This window comes from Sciurus vulgaris (assembly GCF_902686455.1).
Source record: "Sciurus vulgaris genome assembly, chromosome: 6".
Taxonomy (NCBI): domain Eukaryota; kingdom Metazoa; phylum Chordata; class Mammalia; order Rodentia; family Sciuridae; genus Sciurus; species Sciurus vulgaris.
The window spans coordinates 4527961-4544662 of NC_136466.1; the positions used below are offsets into that span (position 1 = coordinate 4527961).

The 16702-nt window shown below is 47.7% G+C and overlaps 1 protein-coding gene across 1 annotated transcript in view; it reads left to right on the plus strand.

Annotated features, from left to right (window-relative positions):
* LOC306663489 (uncharacterized protein) overlaps positions 1 to 16702 on the plus strand; it is a gene marked incomplete at its 5' end in the record, with an annotated part of 39783 nt that overhangs the window by 9902 nt on the left and 13179 nt on the right. The window contains 3 exons of the mRNA XM_079143808.1: positions 9578 to 9709; positions 9793 to 9851; positions 13059 to 13437. Coding sequence (XP_078999934.1) covers positions 9578 to 9709; positions 9793 to 9851; positions 13059 to 13437 — 570 coding nt within the window. The remainder of the gene's footprint in view (positions 1 to 9577; positions 9710 to 9792; positions 9852 to 13058; positions 13438 to 16702) is intronic.

The window sequence follows — 16702 nt, forward strand, 5'->3', positions numbered from 1 at the left end:
TTCTTTAGCTTTGAGAAATTTTCCATTATTTTATTGAAAAGATTGTGCTTTCCTTAGGTGTGTATCTCCATGCCTTCAATATTCCAACGAATCTTAAATTTGGTCTTATCATGTTATCCCATACTTCTTGGAAGTTCTGTTCATGGTTTCTTAACATCTTCTCTCTGTGGTCAACTCTGTTTTCAAGATTCCATACTTGTCTTCATTGCCTGAGGTTCTATCTTCCAAGTGGTCTAGTCTGTTGGTGATGCTTTTTATTGAATTTTGAATTTGGTTTATTGTTTCCTTCATTTCGAGGATTTATTTTTTTTTCAGAATCTTTATCTCTGTATAGAAGTGATCTTTTGCTACCTGTATTTGCTGTGTTACATCATCCTTTACTTCACAGGTCAGTTTATGTACATTCTAAATTCCTTCTCTGACATTTCTTCTACTGTGGTATGGATAGATTCTATTATTGGAGTATTTTGGTTTGCTTGCGGCAATTTGTTCACTTGCTTTTTTGTGCTTGCATGTCTACCCATCTACAGTATGTATCTGAGGCAGTAGAATTTCTACCCTGTGGACTTATAGTTTCCCTGAAGGCTTCCAGTACCTCACTGTTAAGGGGATACAAATGATAACAGCAACCAATGCAAACAATTTACAACATTAAACCAAATAGTTCCTACTATGATGTCTACAATGTTAATTATCACAGTAAACAAAAATGATATGATCATTGATGCCTCTAATAAAAAGATCAAGTTTGCAAAAGTGTTTACATTTTCAGTGATGGACAGGAGGGAACAGAAGTGATATAGGATGTGATAATTTTGAGGGAGGAGGAGAGAAGATAAGTAAAATATTAAATATGGATGAAAGAGAACAATAGAGATTGGTTGTTAGCAGAATAAAAGAGATCAAAGAAAACAGGAGAAAAAAATTACATAAAGCAAAAATTTAAATTAACAAATTAAAAATGATAGAATATAAAATTAAACTATATTAATCAAACATCCTAGTTCACAAAAAAACTAATCCATGTAAAATAATTGGCTTCAAAAATTCTAGAAATAAATAGGAAACTATATAAATGTCCAAGTACCCTTAAGGTCAAAATTAAACAGTGAAAAAGAATTTTAAAAATCTTGATAAAAAGTTAAAGAATTCTTTCCATTGGAGTTCAAAAGAGTCTCAATTTCTCTTCTCAGCAGTTTCATCTGGGGTCTTCTGGAGTGTGATGCTCCACCCTCCGGATTGCTGGAGTGAGAGAGGTGACCTCGTGGGCAGAATTCCTGGCAGAAGGTTTAGGGTTAGGTGGGTTCCAGACTCTTCCTGAATTCCAATTGGTCTGGAGGTTTTCAATCAGTGCACCTCCAGCGTCCAGTACTTGCTGGTCCATGCTGGAGGACTTTACCCCTGCGCTTCCTGGGTTCCACTTGTGTGATGGGGGAGCCAATTCTTAGTCCCCTATGTCACCTCAGACCCCACATTTCCTGGTCTGGGGTTCAGTCTCCAGTGTCTCCCGCCCTGGCCCCTCCGAGTTCCCAGCCAGGTGAGTCTCTCCCAGACGGTCCTGCAAGCAGTCGGATTGGGGGGGAGGGTAGAGCCGGGAGGGTTCCCACCACCAGTTGTCCCTGTGTAAACCTCTCTCCACTTTTGATTTCCTTCTGGTCCCTTAAGCACACTCTATGTCACCCAGCTGTGCTTACTGGGCCTGTATTTGGGGCCAAGTTGGGTTTGCCAGGAACCACTCCCTTAGTTACTGGCCCCCATGCTGCAGCTGCAAAATGGTTCCTTCCTTTGTCCTCCACATGCCCCCTGGGGACATGGTGGCTGCTTTCCCCAAATTCAGATACTGTGCAGTGAGTCCTTCAGGCTTGATGGGCAAAGCCCTTCCCTTCTAAGCACTTCATACCCAGACACACCTCGGGTCTCCCCAGAATGTGGGTTCCCTTAATTCTGTTATCCCTCTCCTGTGCTCACAGAGAGGTGCCTTTGGAGCTTCCAGCCTGGCTGTGGCAGCATCTGTGCCTTTGGGGTTCTCTTCCTTATTAGAGCCAACCTCCTATGTCCCAGAGCCGCTCTGAATGTCCAGTTTTAGTTCCGGTAAAGTCCCCATCTCTTTTTTTTTTTTTTTTTTTGTTCACCCACCATGTGGAGAAGCTGCCTGTTTGCTTTCTTAGTTTCAGGCCATAGAGAAACCAGGAACTCAACCCCCCTCTGTTTCACCATCGTGGATCTCTTCCGAGTTCAGCATTGTTCTTAACATTTAACAAAACATGCCAAGGAAACTCTCACCACCTAGGCATACACAGGGCAGATATCATGGTAAGACAACAATAAACAAGAGAGTAGCACATTTTCCATAAAATATTGGCAAAAAAAGGAATCTATTTGTAAGTTTCCTTCTCTTTCTCTTTTGAGTCAAATCACTCAAATTTACCTTCTAGGAATGACAGCTATCAGGTCCTAGAAAAGGCAGAGTAGAAAATTGACATCTAAAAGCTCAGAGCTTAGTCTTCAGGCTAAGCATTATGTCAGATACCATCATTTGCCCAAGCAAATAAGGATGTGAATAGGTAAAGACTCACTAAGACAAGATGAGGGACTGGGGTCAGTGGTAGAGCTTGCCTAGCACATGTGAGGCCCTGGGTTCCATCCTCAACACTACAAAGAAATGAATAAATAAGATAAAGGTATCATGTTCATCTAAAACTAAATATATATATATGACATAAAGTTTCTTATATATTTCTAAATTTACACCTTTTCCATTCTTTAGTGATTTAATCCTCTTTCCCATTTAAGACTCAGAGACACGCTCTTATAAATGATGATTTCCCTTATAGGCATCATTTTTTGGGGGTGGTATCAGGGATTGAATTCAGGGACCCTTGACCACAGAGCTACATCTCCAGGCCTACTTTGTATCTTATTTAGAGACAGGGTCTCACTGAGTTGCTTTGTGCCTCTCTTTTGCTGAGACTGGCTTTGAATTCGAGGTCCTCCTGCCTCAGCCTCTGAAGCAGCTGGCATTACAGTTGTGCACCAATGCACCTGGCTCAGCATCATTTTTTTTTTAAACAAAGGGTCTCAAAATAACATGCTGAAAATAGTTCATTTTGAAATCTTATTTTTGTAGTTCATTGTTTTCTGACCCACCTTGTGTTTTTTAACTGTGTTAAAAAGTGAGGTCCATTTTGTCTGCCACCCAATAGACCAATCCATGGAATGACTGAATGAGAAAAAAAAAAAAATTCATTTAAGAAGCAGCCAGATGTGAGCAGATAGGAGCAGCCTTCACTCTGCCTCCAGAGGATGGAGAAAGGTGAGGTTGTCTGTGGTTTGTCAATGTCATGACTCTTTATAGGACTGTGTGCAACAAATGGCAGCACTGGCATAAACTGAGGACGGAACTTTTGGCTCTTTAATGTCAATGTTCACCCTCTGGACACATGTGCAGCCCCAAGGGAAAGACAAGTGATTTTACTATTTTGAGGTAGACAAACTAACAGGGACTGCTTGGCTAAAAGCCATGACCCTTACTCATGCCTGAAGTTGTCCTGTGGGTAAGTGAGCAGAACAAAACTTGGCATATCTGCCTTCATTTTATATCTTTGTCCTTTATAACCAAGAACTTTGGATCAGATCTCCGCTCAGCTCTGCACATAGGCATGCTAATCACTTAGGGACTGTTCATCATCTAAAAACTAGCTATTTAAGGTTTATTAGCTCCATTACTGACTCGATCTCTTCCCCCTCAAGATGGTCCAAATTTACAATTTCCTATTTCAGGCCCCTGGAGTGGCATCTAGAGATTTTAATTTTTTGTCATACAACTTCCAAGAATGATGCGAGGCAGGCAGATCACCCACAGTGGGACTGCTCCCCTGAGCAGGAGCTATCTTCTCATCCTCTTCCAGGATCACAGGTCTGACGGACAAACATCCTGAGCATGAAGGGAAATTGCCCCTCAAGAAATGACGAATTCTCCAAAGGGTTACTTTACAGAAGCAGGGCTGGGAGGGTGATCCACAACTGCTTCACCATACAGACCTCTCACCCCTGCCCCGGTCCTTCCTCTACCTCTGAAGCTCATGTCAGCAACTGGAGGACAGGGCTGAGATGCTGGTGTCCCTTGGGTTTCCCATTGTGACCATGACCATGCTTATCAGTTGTCTTTCCTGCTTTGCACAATCACATTTTCTGTTTGGATTTGGTGGAGAGTGGCCAGATGTGGTTAGTTGGGATCCCAGACTGAGGCATCTGGCCTAAGGCTCCCATGAAGCAATTTCATGAAAACAACTTAGTCAACCAGTACCACTGTGACCTGTAGGTCAGAGGTCTTGTCTATAGCAAAGTCAGTGGGATTATGCACTCAGCCTGATGACCTCCAGGACAGGTGACAGTAGTGTTGGTGATGAGAGAAGATTTACTTGGTTCCCCCTCAGTCTCATCTCCATTAATAAAATCATGGTGAATACCACAGTATTCACTGAGCATGGTGTATGCTTACACTCAGCATGGGTACTTATAATATTGCCTTCTAGCAAGATACAAATTTGCCCTTTCATACTGTCTTCTTCCCAAAAAGAAGTCTGTAGTGTAGCAGAAGTAGAATGAGAAAGGCCAACAGGATAGCAGAGCACATGGTCACCAGGGTTTGAGAAGAGGGGGCTCATGATAGAACAGGGGAAAGTAGCAAATGATCGGCTGTCACTTTAATTTGGAATGGGGAATTTGGAACTTTTTAGAAACTCCAACCAGAGACAAACTCTTATCTCAGAGTTTTGTTCTTTTGGTCCCAGCATTCAGGATCTCTCTTGAGTAGGGAAGAAGTCATCGAGGAGGAGATCCTCAGAAGGCTGACAGGAGAGGGGAGGGCTTACCTTCCAGTGCTCTGGTGATTTACAGTGGAGGTGGCTTCTCAGAAGAAAGGATTCTTTCATTTGGAGCCTACAATTTTGGTTTAAATTGTATGAGGTGGCCCTCTTAATCCCTGTAGCCATCTTAGTCATAAGTATGTACGTATGTTAAAAGCAAGAAGGTGTGTGTGTGTGTGTAGGAGCAGTCTCCTCACCTTTGTTAGGAGTTTTCAGAGAGATGACATTTGATTCATTTAGTTTTTTATTACAACAAAAATACACCTCATTGATTCTGAGGCATTTGTTATCTCTTTTATTTTCTCCAATGCATTCTTCAGATTTAGCACTTTTTAGGTTAAAACATCTCCAAAGTTGCCACTGTAATTCTATGTGATGTTTCATAAGGCTGACTCCTTTCTCTGGGAATGCACAGGTTCCAAAGTGGAGAAGTTTTAGAATACTTGCATTCATATGAAATAAACATTATCCCTGTCTTCCTAGACCTTACCTGCCTGAGACCTCCTTCTGTGCACAGTCCAGTTTCTCTCAGGCCCAGTCTGACTGACATGGAGCCCAAATCAACTTTTTGGCGTAATCTGAATCTTAAAGTATTCATGCAAATTCAGAACTCACAAAAAGATTTGTCACTGAGGTCTGAGAGACACCTTTGTGTCACGTCGATATATAATGAGAAAGCAGTGAGCTCAGGGACTCCCCCGTTTTCCATGCCTGGTTACTTGAACTAATAGTAATTCATGATTCAGAAACAACCTGCTAGTGATTCAGGGTTCTTGCACGATGTTACACAAGGAACACTTATAAGGTGTGTCCAGAAACAAAGCAAATTAAATACTCAGTTGTATAGAGAGTCCTTGGTGGTTAATTAGGGTTTGGAATTGAGTTAATCTGATTTGAGTTTGGGTTTGCTTATGTAGAAACCCAGAACACACTATGTCCACAGAATGTTATACAATCCGCCCTCACGACCTCCCCTGAATATGGAAGCATGCTTTCCCATTCTTACCAAGATGAAAGATTCCAGGGTCAACTTAAAACACAAGCTGACTTTGAGACCTGAAGAGGGCGTTGTGTCTCCAAGAAGAGTGGGGTGCTGCGAGGACATGGGGACAATGACAGCCATGCCACAGCTTACTCCCAGGAGAAGGCCAGTTCTGGAGGCTGCTCCTGCAAGGAGGAGGGAGACACCCGGGTCTTTAGGACTGGACCTGAAAGTGCCTGGGTGGCTAGGTGATCCAGGGCTCTTCACAGACCCTGCAAGATGTATTTCCAGGAGAGTGACATTCCCAGGCCTGACTAGGTCACCTGCCCCCACATTTCATCAGCACCTGGGCCCAGAACAGGGAATGTGGTGAGCAACTGGGTCCCAAGTCTGCCCCAGATCTTCATCCTGGCTGCTTGAGTGCATGCAGGTTGGGGCTCTGGCCTTCCAGGAGAGTCTGGGTAGAAAGAGGAGACCCACAGAGGTGTGGTGCAGCCCTGCTGGATGACCAGCTTTCCCTCGGTCAGGACAGCCACAAAGGGCTTGGGGGTTGAGGACAGGCCCAACAGCCTGGACACAAGGGTTCTCTGGGAGGGGAACTGAAATGGGAGGGGAGGACTGAGACTCTCCTGCCCACCCCCAGTGCTTCCCTTTCATCTTGGATGCCTGGCCAGACCAGCACCAGAGGAGTCCTGTCGGCCCCTCTTTTGCCCAGTTTCAAAGTGAAAGGTAGAGTGCCCTGGGACGGCCACCTCTGTTGGTGAAGCTGGGACGACACCTGGGCTGGAGGAGTCAGACAGCTGGACTGAGACCCTGGCTCCTCACTGGCCCCTGTGACGGGAGTGTCTCAGCAGAGACGTGGTTCTCTCCTGCCTGTAGGGGGCGATGCTGTGATCACCCACCTGAGAAGATGAGCCACAGGGGGTGTGAGAACCCAGAGTTTATCTGGGCCAAATGGAGGATGATCCCCAGGAGAAGGAAGTTCTGCCCACCCAGAATTCATGCATTCATGCTCTGGAAAGTGCAGCCAAGTACTCTGGGTTTGCAGATCCTCAAAAAAAAAAAAAAAAAAAAAAAAAAAACAGAGGAGGAACAGGGAGGAGGGAGCAGCCCACCTGCTGCTGTGCTGCACTGGCTGAGGACAGCAGCACAGGGTGGCTGGTGGGAGGTCACTTGTGTCACTTGTGTACTGCAGAGGAGGACTATGCTCATGACTAGGCTCCTCTGGGGCTGTCTGCTGTCTTGGGCTGGTCAGAATGACCGGGATGGCTTCTGTCTCAGGCCTCCTGTTTTCCCAAGCTAAATGATTTTGTGGCCTCTTTCATTTGCCTGTGTGTTTTGCTTGGGACCCTTTTCCACATGGCGGGGTCACATGTGGACATTGTTGAGTGACCAGAGCTGGAACACACCTGGCAGTGTGTCGGGGTCTTAAGCCCCCCTGCTCTTCTCGACCAGCAACAAGGGAAGGTGACACTCCCCAACAAGGTCAGACCGGGATAGATAGGTCCAACTGACCGTCCGCTCCCAACCCTCCCGGCAGAGGACAATCAGACGCATCAGGGAGACCAGTCACAGCAGGAACTCATTTATTGAGGAAATCGCACAGCTTTTATGTAGGGTGGGGGCTAGGCAGGAACCAATCAGCTTAAGGGTCAGCGAGTCAGGGGCGTTCACACAGGCGAGAGTCCCATTGAACTATATGGCAAGCATGAGCTGATCACGTTTGCAGAACTATTGTTAACCAATCCCTGACGGTGGTCGGTTTATCGTCATGAACCTTTGAAACCACCTTCGAGCCTTGATTTTGCTCACTCGCCAGGGAGTAAGGAGTCAGCCTGAGTTAGTTAACGTCTCATTAGTCCCAACAGCAGTGGGGGCCAGGAGGCTGACCTAGGGTTCTGAGGGCAGGTTTGTGGAAACCCAGCCTCCCTTGTAGCCTCCTGGCCTCTTAACTGGTCATAATCAGTGTCAGAGGAAGAACCTCTTCCTCACACAAGGTCGGGGCACCCTCTTCCTCAGCAGCAGGGTGAAGATGGGGCCCACGGAGCTCCAATCTGCTCCTCCAGCTCTGACGAGACGGGAAAACTGGAGTGCATCTTCTGGGATTCCAGGAAGTTATGAAAAGAGCACATGTCGCATCCCTCATCCCTGACAACCCTTCCTCAGCTCCTATAATTCTGGTGAGGGAGGGAAACATCCAGTTCTTATAATTAGTCCATGCCAGATTTGAGCAGGATACTAAAATTTGTCCTCTACCGCTTTGGAGTTGTTTTGTCACTTCACTTGCAGTGAAAGTGTAAGTGAGAATCAGACTCCAGCATCCCTCCTTGAATTGAGAACCCTGCAGGAGGAGTGTGAAGCATGTGGGAAGGGCGCCCCCTGCCTGGCCTCTGTAGGATCACAGGCTGCACAGCTCTCAGGGTCCAGGTGAGCCTCAGGATGTGCCACCTGAGCAGCAAGGAAAGACAGGCCCTCAGGTCCCCAGACTTCAGAAGTGCAGGGTATTTGCACAGAGCATATCAAACGCCTTGGGAAAACAGGTGAGTTAAAATACCTCTGCAGGAACTATGTCCTGATCCAGGTCAGGGGCAGCCTTTCCATGGTGCTGGAAGAAGAGAGAACATCCACAGGAGTCATGTGGACAGACTGTGGTATGTGCTTTTATACTCACACCTCACTGAGCAGAAGTTGAGGTGCCAAGGGTGAGGCACACGTGGGACGTGGGTGGAGAAGATGGCAGGCTTCTCCCTGTGCATGTGAAAGCACCATGCCTGTAGGTCGGTCTCTGTACACGGGGACCCAAACACATCTGGAGATGTCGCCACGGCACTGAGCAGTCCCACTGTGTGGAGGACAGCCTGGTGACCAGCAGCTGGGTCCACGGACATGGGCCTGCATAACTGAAGGGCGCCAAGGTGTGCAAGCAAGGAAGCAAGGTCTTGCTGAGCAGCCAGTTGCAACGTGGAGAGCGTGCGATGTTTAATGAAAACCATGGAAACCGTGTTAGTCCTCGTGGTCAACAAGAAACACTCTTTGTATCTTAAAAATAACAGACCACACGTCATTGGTGTTCTTTCTCTGATCGTCAAGGTCACAATGAATCATCTTGGTTTTTACTCTATCCTCCTACAGTCTTGATAGAGCCTGGTTCTTTCATTCAACTCTTGTTACTCGGCCTCCCTTTGCTTGAAATGTCAGGTTAGGTTCTCTCACTTTCTCTGTGTGTGCCTTTACAGGAGAGGTTGGTTTCTTGAAACAGTGTATTTTGGGGTCTTGTTTTTTATTCATTCAACCAGTAGATGTCTTTTATTTAAATTTTTATTATGTTTTTTATTTTAATTCTTTTTATTAGCTTATTTTCAGTTATTGAACGACATGGGCTTTGTCATTTTCTTGGTTTTCTTCTCATTATTTTGAATATCCCTGTACTTCTTCCTTCTCACTCATCTCTGAGGTCTGATGCACACTGACAGATCACGTCTGATTCTTCCCATTCTCAGGTAAACCTGTGCTCTTGTTTTGGGACTTATTCTTCCCCATTTTCTTATTTTGGTGGCCAGCTTTCCTCCGCTCCCAGGTGTTGGATTCCATTCGCCCCGTCAGTGCTGTGTGTGGTGACCAAGCATTCCCTTCTGCATGCATGCCTTGGGGGTCTTTAGTGCTTCTTCGGGCCGGCACTCTAGCCTTGCTGGTGTGGGAAACTTTGCTGGTGCTTGCTTTATTTCAGGACACGAGAAGCCCCTTCCGTGGCCTCTGGCCTTCAAGTCTGCTGAGAAGGCCGGCGTCGGCAGTGGTCTGGTGCCCTCGTGCTGGTCCTTCAGCTCCTTGTGCTGCGCTTCTCACGGACCGTGCTGTTGTGGTGTGGTCTGTTCTCCTCAAGTGCACTGGGGTTCTAGAGCCCTCTGCACCTGGATGTCTGCGCCCTTACCTCTGCACCACTAGGAAGCGTTGACAATGGCGTCCCGTTCTCCCCCGAGGAAAGTGAGCACCCAGGTTTGAGTGTGAGTGGATGGTGGCTGTACAAACTGGACTTTTTAAAAAACATTTTTTATTTGTAAATGGACACAATATTTTGTTTATTTATTTTTATGTGGTGCTACAACAGAACCGCAACCCCAGCCCCAAATTGAAGGTTTTTGCTCTTTTTTTTCATTTTGTATTTTCCTTATAAAATTTAGTAACTGTTGCTTGCTAGTGTTTTGCAGAAGCACTACTTGTACCAGAACAAACTGAGTTAACTTAAGAAGCCTACAAAACAGGATAAAATGTTGACTCCCAGTACTAATACTGACCCTAATTAAGTGAAGGGGGAAACTGTAAAAATTACATTCAAGTTAAAACACATTACTTACTTCCACTTGAAGACTACTGGATATTAAACCCCAAAGTTGGAGTCCACACCTAAGGCAGTAGAATGTTTAAGAAAAATATTAGCCAAAATTTTGGCCCTTGTTCTCTGGTTTGTCACCCGACCTCCCAATCAGGAGGGTTATGAGGATCCTAGAGAACAGGGGGCCAACCAGTGTACATTCTGCAAAGAGGAGAGTCACTGGAGAGGGAAGCCACATGTGGTCAGCAAGAGCCTGACCCATCCTGGCAAATGGCACAACAGGTAGAGAAAAAGCTACAGAGCCAGGAGGCTTCTCACAAGCCCGGATGTCCCCTGAGGAATCTCACCTGACCTTACAATAGATAGGAACAAGGTCTATTTTTATCAACCTGGTATGAAACACCTGACAGGAAAGTATAACCAAAGCACAGTCACATGTACACTGAGCAGGAAGTCGATGGCTTTCCAAGTGTGACTTGTGATGCACGCTGTGTCCATTCCCTGAGAAGCAACAAAGCTGGGAGGGTATAAAGAAAGGTTCTGGTGTGGGAGTGCTAACGGTGACTGTCCCCAAGGCTCCTCCAGTGTCACAGGTGTGTCCCGAGGCAATTTGGGTCTGATCCCACAGACCTACCAGTCTTCCTGACCCCCTGCATAGGCAGACTCGATCTGTGACTGTTCCTGCTGGTCTGATCATCTAGCCCCAATATTTACCCCTCTGTTTGGTCTAAAAGACATAATGTGACATGTCGGTGCACAGGCTTCACCAAGGCAGCCCTAAGTGACACATCAAAGGACCCCTCTCCTAACACAGTGTAACACTGGGAAAAGGCTGTTTTACAGACACCAAATGACATCAGATACCTTGACCACAGTTCAAGGTGACACTGGTGCCATTACAGAGACTAACTGCCAGGTTGGACTGTGGCTCAGTGGTAGAGCGCTTACCTAGCACATGTGAGGCACTGGGTTCAATCCTCAGCTCCACGTGAAAAAAAAAATAAAGATACTGTGTCCATCTACAGCTAAAAGTATTTTAAAAACTCATGATGTGTGTATGTTTCTCACAATTCTGAAGATTTTTCTAAAGTCTTAAAGGGCCTCCACTCACAAATCAGTGGCATGCGGGCTCATGCCTAAGCTGTCGTGAGTCACAGTCTTCACGGCTTTCAGAGACTGGCTGATGGGGCTGATGGCTTTTGTGCTGTTGCAGAAAATAGTTCTCTGCTGCCTTGCTTCCTGTTGTTTTAGCACGATCCTTGCCCTTCGTGTGCCTCATGCAGTTGTACACAACATGGACCTCTGGAATTGCCCAATGCTGCATACCCTTAACTGTCCATGCCCCACCTGAGAAAGAACAAGGGCCTGTGGTCACTTCCCCAGGTTCACTTTCCCTCAACAGGAAGCAGCCAGATCATGCTGATGTCCAAATGTCTTGGAAGTATCTAGGGGGGACTGATAAGTGGCCAGTCAGCCATGGTGGGTAAGCAGGGAGAGAACAGGAAGAGCGGCGAGAGCCACAGGAGCTTCATCTGAGAGGAAAGCACCTGCCGGATGGGGGCCTGCTGGGCCCAAGCCTCCTCCAGCCGTAACAACGGGAAAGCATCCTTTCTGGACCATGTCATCATTACTGGGCACAACCAAGTCTCCTGGATCCTCCCTTATCACCAATGCTATGTCAGACCACATATTAATGGGTGGCAGGCAGATGTGAGTAGTGGGAACATGAGGTTAAGTGAATGATTCTCTAAGATGGGCCCCCTGTGCGCCCGCCTCATGGTTTCTTTACTAACAAGTAATTCACCTGCAGTCCTGTCTGTCCTCTGTGGACAGGCTATGTCACATTCCCCTCAGCAAACTACCTGTTATCTGCAGGAGAAATGCAGGCCTGAAATAATGTCCATACAATGAAACCAAGTTACCCTGAGGGGGACCTTTGTGACTCTTTCCCAGACCAGATCCCAAAACTCAGAGAGATAAGGCTAATTCCCCCAACAATAAAATCTGTGACAAGTTTCCAATCAGAACCAGTCAGCATGGGCCAAAGTGACCTAGAATTGTCATGACAGTGGGGAGTAAAATTCTGATGTCATTATATTGTCAGTCAAAAGTCACTGTGTGTAACCTTGGGACTCTCGGGAACTTGGGGGGGGGGCAATAAAACTGGAGGGCAGGAAGGGCAGGCTGTCCCTCCCCTGAGAGGCCCTCTCTCCCTTGAGAGTGTCCCCTTCCTCCTTCTTATCCCTTCTAATAAACTCACGCCTGTTATTCTGAGCAACTTTCCTGAAAACTTTCTGACTTGATCTCAAGAACTGAGGTCCAAAAGGGGCCTTCGCACTGCCTCAACTTCCTGGAAAGCCTCAGGCCTAAAGCAATTTCATCTCTGAATGTTCCTGATGTGTGTCACATGTGAGCTCTTGGGGAACATCTCATATCCAGTCCATAACGACATGGACTATGGCTGTTCTGGATTGAAATGTACTAGAAGATTAAAATACAGAATGAATTTCAAAGCTGTCTCCCTCACATATACATTAGTAAAAATCTGCATTGGGTTGATCACAGGTTAAAAAAAAAAATTGCTCACATTCGTTGAATAAATCGTAATCAATTTCACCTGCTTTGACTTTGCTCCGTGGCTCCCAGAAGACTTAGATTCACTCTCGGGGTACCCATTACATGCCTACTGCATACTGCTGTCTTAGGAGACTGCTTTCTTTTCCATACCAAGCTGTCTCCGAGAAACAGCACAAGTCAGGAAGGGTGAGAGCTGAAATTCTAAAACAAAGGTCATATTGCTGCCAATCATGTGCAGAACACATTTTTCTATGCTTTGCTCACATTTTGATAACTATTTATACACTACCTTCTATCCTAGCTTCAAAGCAAACATGTCCCAGAAGGGTCAGGTCGCACAACCGCGGTGAGCCTGAAAACGGATGGTTCAACGAACCTGTCACTCTGGCCTGGACAAGCCAGGGATTGGATAAAAGTGCTGTCAGTCACGACGCGGGGGCAGTGCCTAGATGGTGTCCGTCAGGGCGTTGAGGCGGAGCCGCCCAATCAGGCGTGCGGACGGGGCGGCGGGGCGGGCTTCCGCGGTCTCGCGGGCTTTTCTTCCTCACCCGCTTCAACTGCTTCCTCCCGGCCCGTGTCCTCTGCTCCGGAAGCCCGGGTGGCTGCGGTGGCCTTGTCCCCGCGAGCTCGGGTCCCTCAAGGTTCCTCGGCAGGACAGAGGGCCGTCCCGGAAACAAACGGTGCGTGTGCGGCCGCGGCTGGCGGAACCCGGTCAGCACCCGCCTGGGGACCGGGGCTTGAGCCGCGGGGCGTGACCCCGGGGCGCGTCCGCTGGGCCCGCGGGGTGGGCTGGGCGGCGTCCTGTCCCCTCCCTGTGGGCCGCCTCCGGGTCACCTCTGGGCAGTTCCCCGAGCCCCTGGCTCCCGGGGAGGGTGTCAGGATGCGGCCACGGGTGAGCTCCTGCGCCCTGTCCCTCCTCCTCCTCTTGCGCGCTGGGGCCGCCGCCTCGGGCGTCAGCAAAGCCCTGGGGCTGCAGCTTCTTCCCGCAGCCTCCCGTGCAGGGACAGTCGGCTGTCCCTTCCGCAGTCCGCAGTCACGGAGACCGTGTTCTAATGCCGTGGACTCACCGCGCAGTGGACGGCACTTATTATTTTTAAGTGGGGGTGGAAAACGGAGCGGAATGGCCTGGACCTTGAGTTTCAGAAGTACTTAGCCTCTCTGTCTTTCACTAAGCACAGCTGCCTCTTAAACGTCGTTGGGCACAGGTGTCCTCTGGCCACTTTACAGACCCTGAGTCCCCAGCCACTGTCCTGTTCTTTCCTGGGGCTGTCAAAGGGTGGCCGCAGCTGCCCCGTGTCTTGTAGAATGCAGGGAATTCCAGGCCCTGGGTCAGCCTCTCCTAGAGGACAGCCTGAGGTGTGGGTGCAGCCTCTCAAGGGAGCATTGGAGGCCCTGGGGCTGAGGAATCTCCTGGAGGGACAGTCTCCCCTTAAGACCTGTACCCATTCTATCTTGTTTTCTTTATTCTGTTTTATTTATTTTTTTATTTTATTTTATTTATTTTTTAGTTTAGTTTAGTTTAGTTTTAGTTTAGTTTTAGTTTAGTTTATAGTTTGTTTTTGGTACCAGGGATTCAACCCTGGAGCATCTGACCTCTGAGCCACATCCCCAGCCCTTTTTTATATTTGGAGATAGGGTCTTGCTGAGTTTCTTAGGGCCTCCCTAAGATGCTGAGGCTGGCTCTGAACTCATGATCCTTCTGCCTAGCTGCTGGGATTAGGAGCGTATGCCACTGTGCCCTGTGACCCTGTGCATTCTTAGAGACACGCTGGTCAGGCAGTGGGATGCTGTTATTAGGGGAGAGGGACAGACATGATTCTTACCGTCTGGATTCTCTCGGACTTGTGAAGGCACAACAAGGATTCCAACGAGCAGGGAAAACTGACCCCAGAAAGGTGGAGCAACAAACTACAAACTTGTGCACATGCCTACAATCCCAGCAGCTTGGGAGGCTTCGACTGGAGGGTCCCAGGTTTGAACCAGCCTCAGCAACTTAGGTCCTCAGCAACGTAGCCACATCCTGTCTCAAAATAAAAGCAAAAATGAGCCGTGGTATGACTCAGTGATTAAGGGACTGTGGTTTCAATCCCCCATACCAGAAACCAGCCACCACCACCACCACCCAAAACCCCCACAAAGCCCTTCAGCCAGTGTGAGTGGGGTGGGAGGATGTGCTTGGTGACAGATGCCCAACCTGAAGCCTGGCGTGTCTGTCAGGTCAGGGGTGCCCTGCCCGGGGCGTGTTGCCTTGGAAGGCTTGTTCCCTTCAGTTACTCACTAACTGCACAGTGTTGTTTGTTAGTAGACCTAAAAAGATGAGAAAATATTTCCAGAGGGCAAGTTAGAGGGGTAATTCAGAAGAATACAAAAGAGACATTTGGTCTAACACTTCATTAATTAAAAATTCTAATATATTGGTTTTTTTTTTTCCCACCCACAGTGAGCTTATTGCTTTCTTAAACTTTTTTTTTTTTACCCAGGGTGCTTAATCACTGAGCCACATCCCCATCCTTCTTTGAATTTTTTTAGTGACAGGGTCTCTTAGTGCTTAGGGTCTTGCTAAATTGCTGGGGCTGACTTTGAACTCATGATCCTCTTCCTTCAGCCTCCCAAGCCTCTTAGAGCCCCTGGGATTACAGGCCTAGGCCACCACAGCAGGCAGTGTATTTCTGAGATGTGTTCTTTCTTGGGGGTGGGGGTAGGGTGATTCAAAACAATTCCAGGGCCTGGCTTTGGGAATGCCACCCAGGAAAAGAAATGGAAGAGTTTTTCCAATACGGCTGCAGAAAGTGAGTACATTTCCCAGTACATTGTAGTGGATGAACTGGTTCCTTACCAAAGTTCACCAAGACATCAGCTCCTGTGTTTCTCAGGGTTTGGGCCATGGGGGGGGCGGGGCGTGGTCTGTTCTATATCCTGTGAACTGCAAGTGGATGTTTAACACTGACTCTGTTGACAAAACTGACAATTCCTAATAGTAAGCACCTGTGATGATTAATTACCAACTATGTTATCTTGGAAATACTATTTGAATAACATGGTTTATTGTCTGAAAGGGAATGGTTTTTATTTTTCTGTTGTATTTAATGTAAGTGGCTTGTTTTTTTCCCTATAAACACTGAGTTTGAGTGATGTTACAGGGTTCTTTGAACACTGAACCTCTTCTGATTGAAAGTTGAGAGTAGAGATCTTGATTCCAGTGGCTATAATCCAAGGCCAGACTTGATCCTGCAAAAGGAGGCCATTGAAGGTCCAGTCAGAGCTTTCTGGGCAGCCTCCCTGCAGAGGCCCAGGCTGCTCACACCAACCCTGGAAGGAGCCCTTTAGGCTGAGGAGCTCCAGAGCTCTGGAAAGCTGGGGTCCTCAGGCAGTTGTGGTGGGGGACAGGATGGGAAGGCTAAGGGATGCCCTTCTTGAGGGTGCAGTTGATGTTGTCCAGGGCTGTCCCCAGAGTGTGCAATGAAGCAAGTGAAGATTTGGGCAAGAAGTGCCCCTGTTCTGAAGGAGTAGTGCACTCGGGGGAGAGAACCCCAGGTAAGCTCTGCAGGCACCCACAGCTCCTGCAGAACAGGACTGCTTCCCCAGGGAGGGCAGGCAGGGTTAGGAAGAACCTGGAGGGGAGGGCAGCAAGGAGGGGCTGGGTCAGATCCCAGGTCTGAGTGTTTCACCAGAAGGCAGCCTGTTCTCAGGAGGGGGCAGGAAGAGGGGTCCTGTGCTGGCTCCAGGGGCCAGTGGGTCAGAGTTCAGGGTCCTGGAGGAGGGAGAGAAACTGGAGGCAAGTTTGATTAACAAGTATTTGTTCTGATCCCCGAAGAGAAGTGTGTTGAGCTAATTGCTTATGAGGGAACAAAGAGGGGAGGCATTTCAGGATCAGGGTGTGTCTGCCCTGGTGAAAAGGGAGCATCTCTGAGTCCTAATGGGAAGGGGTCTCTGTGCAGGCACTGC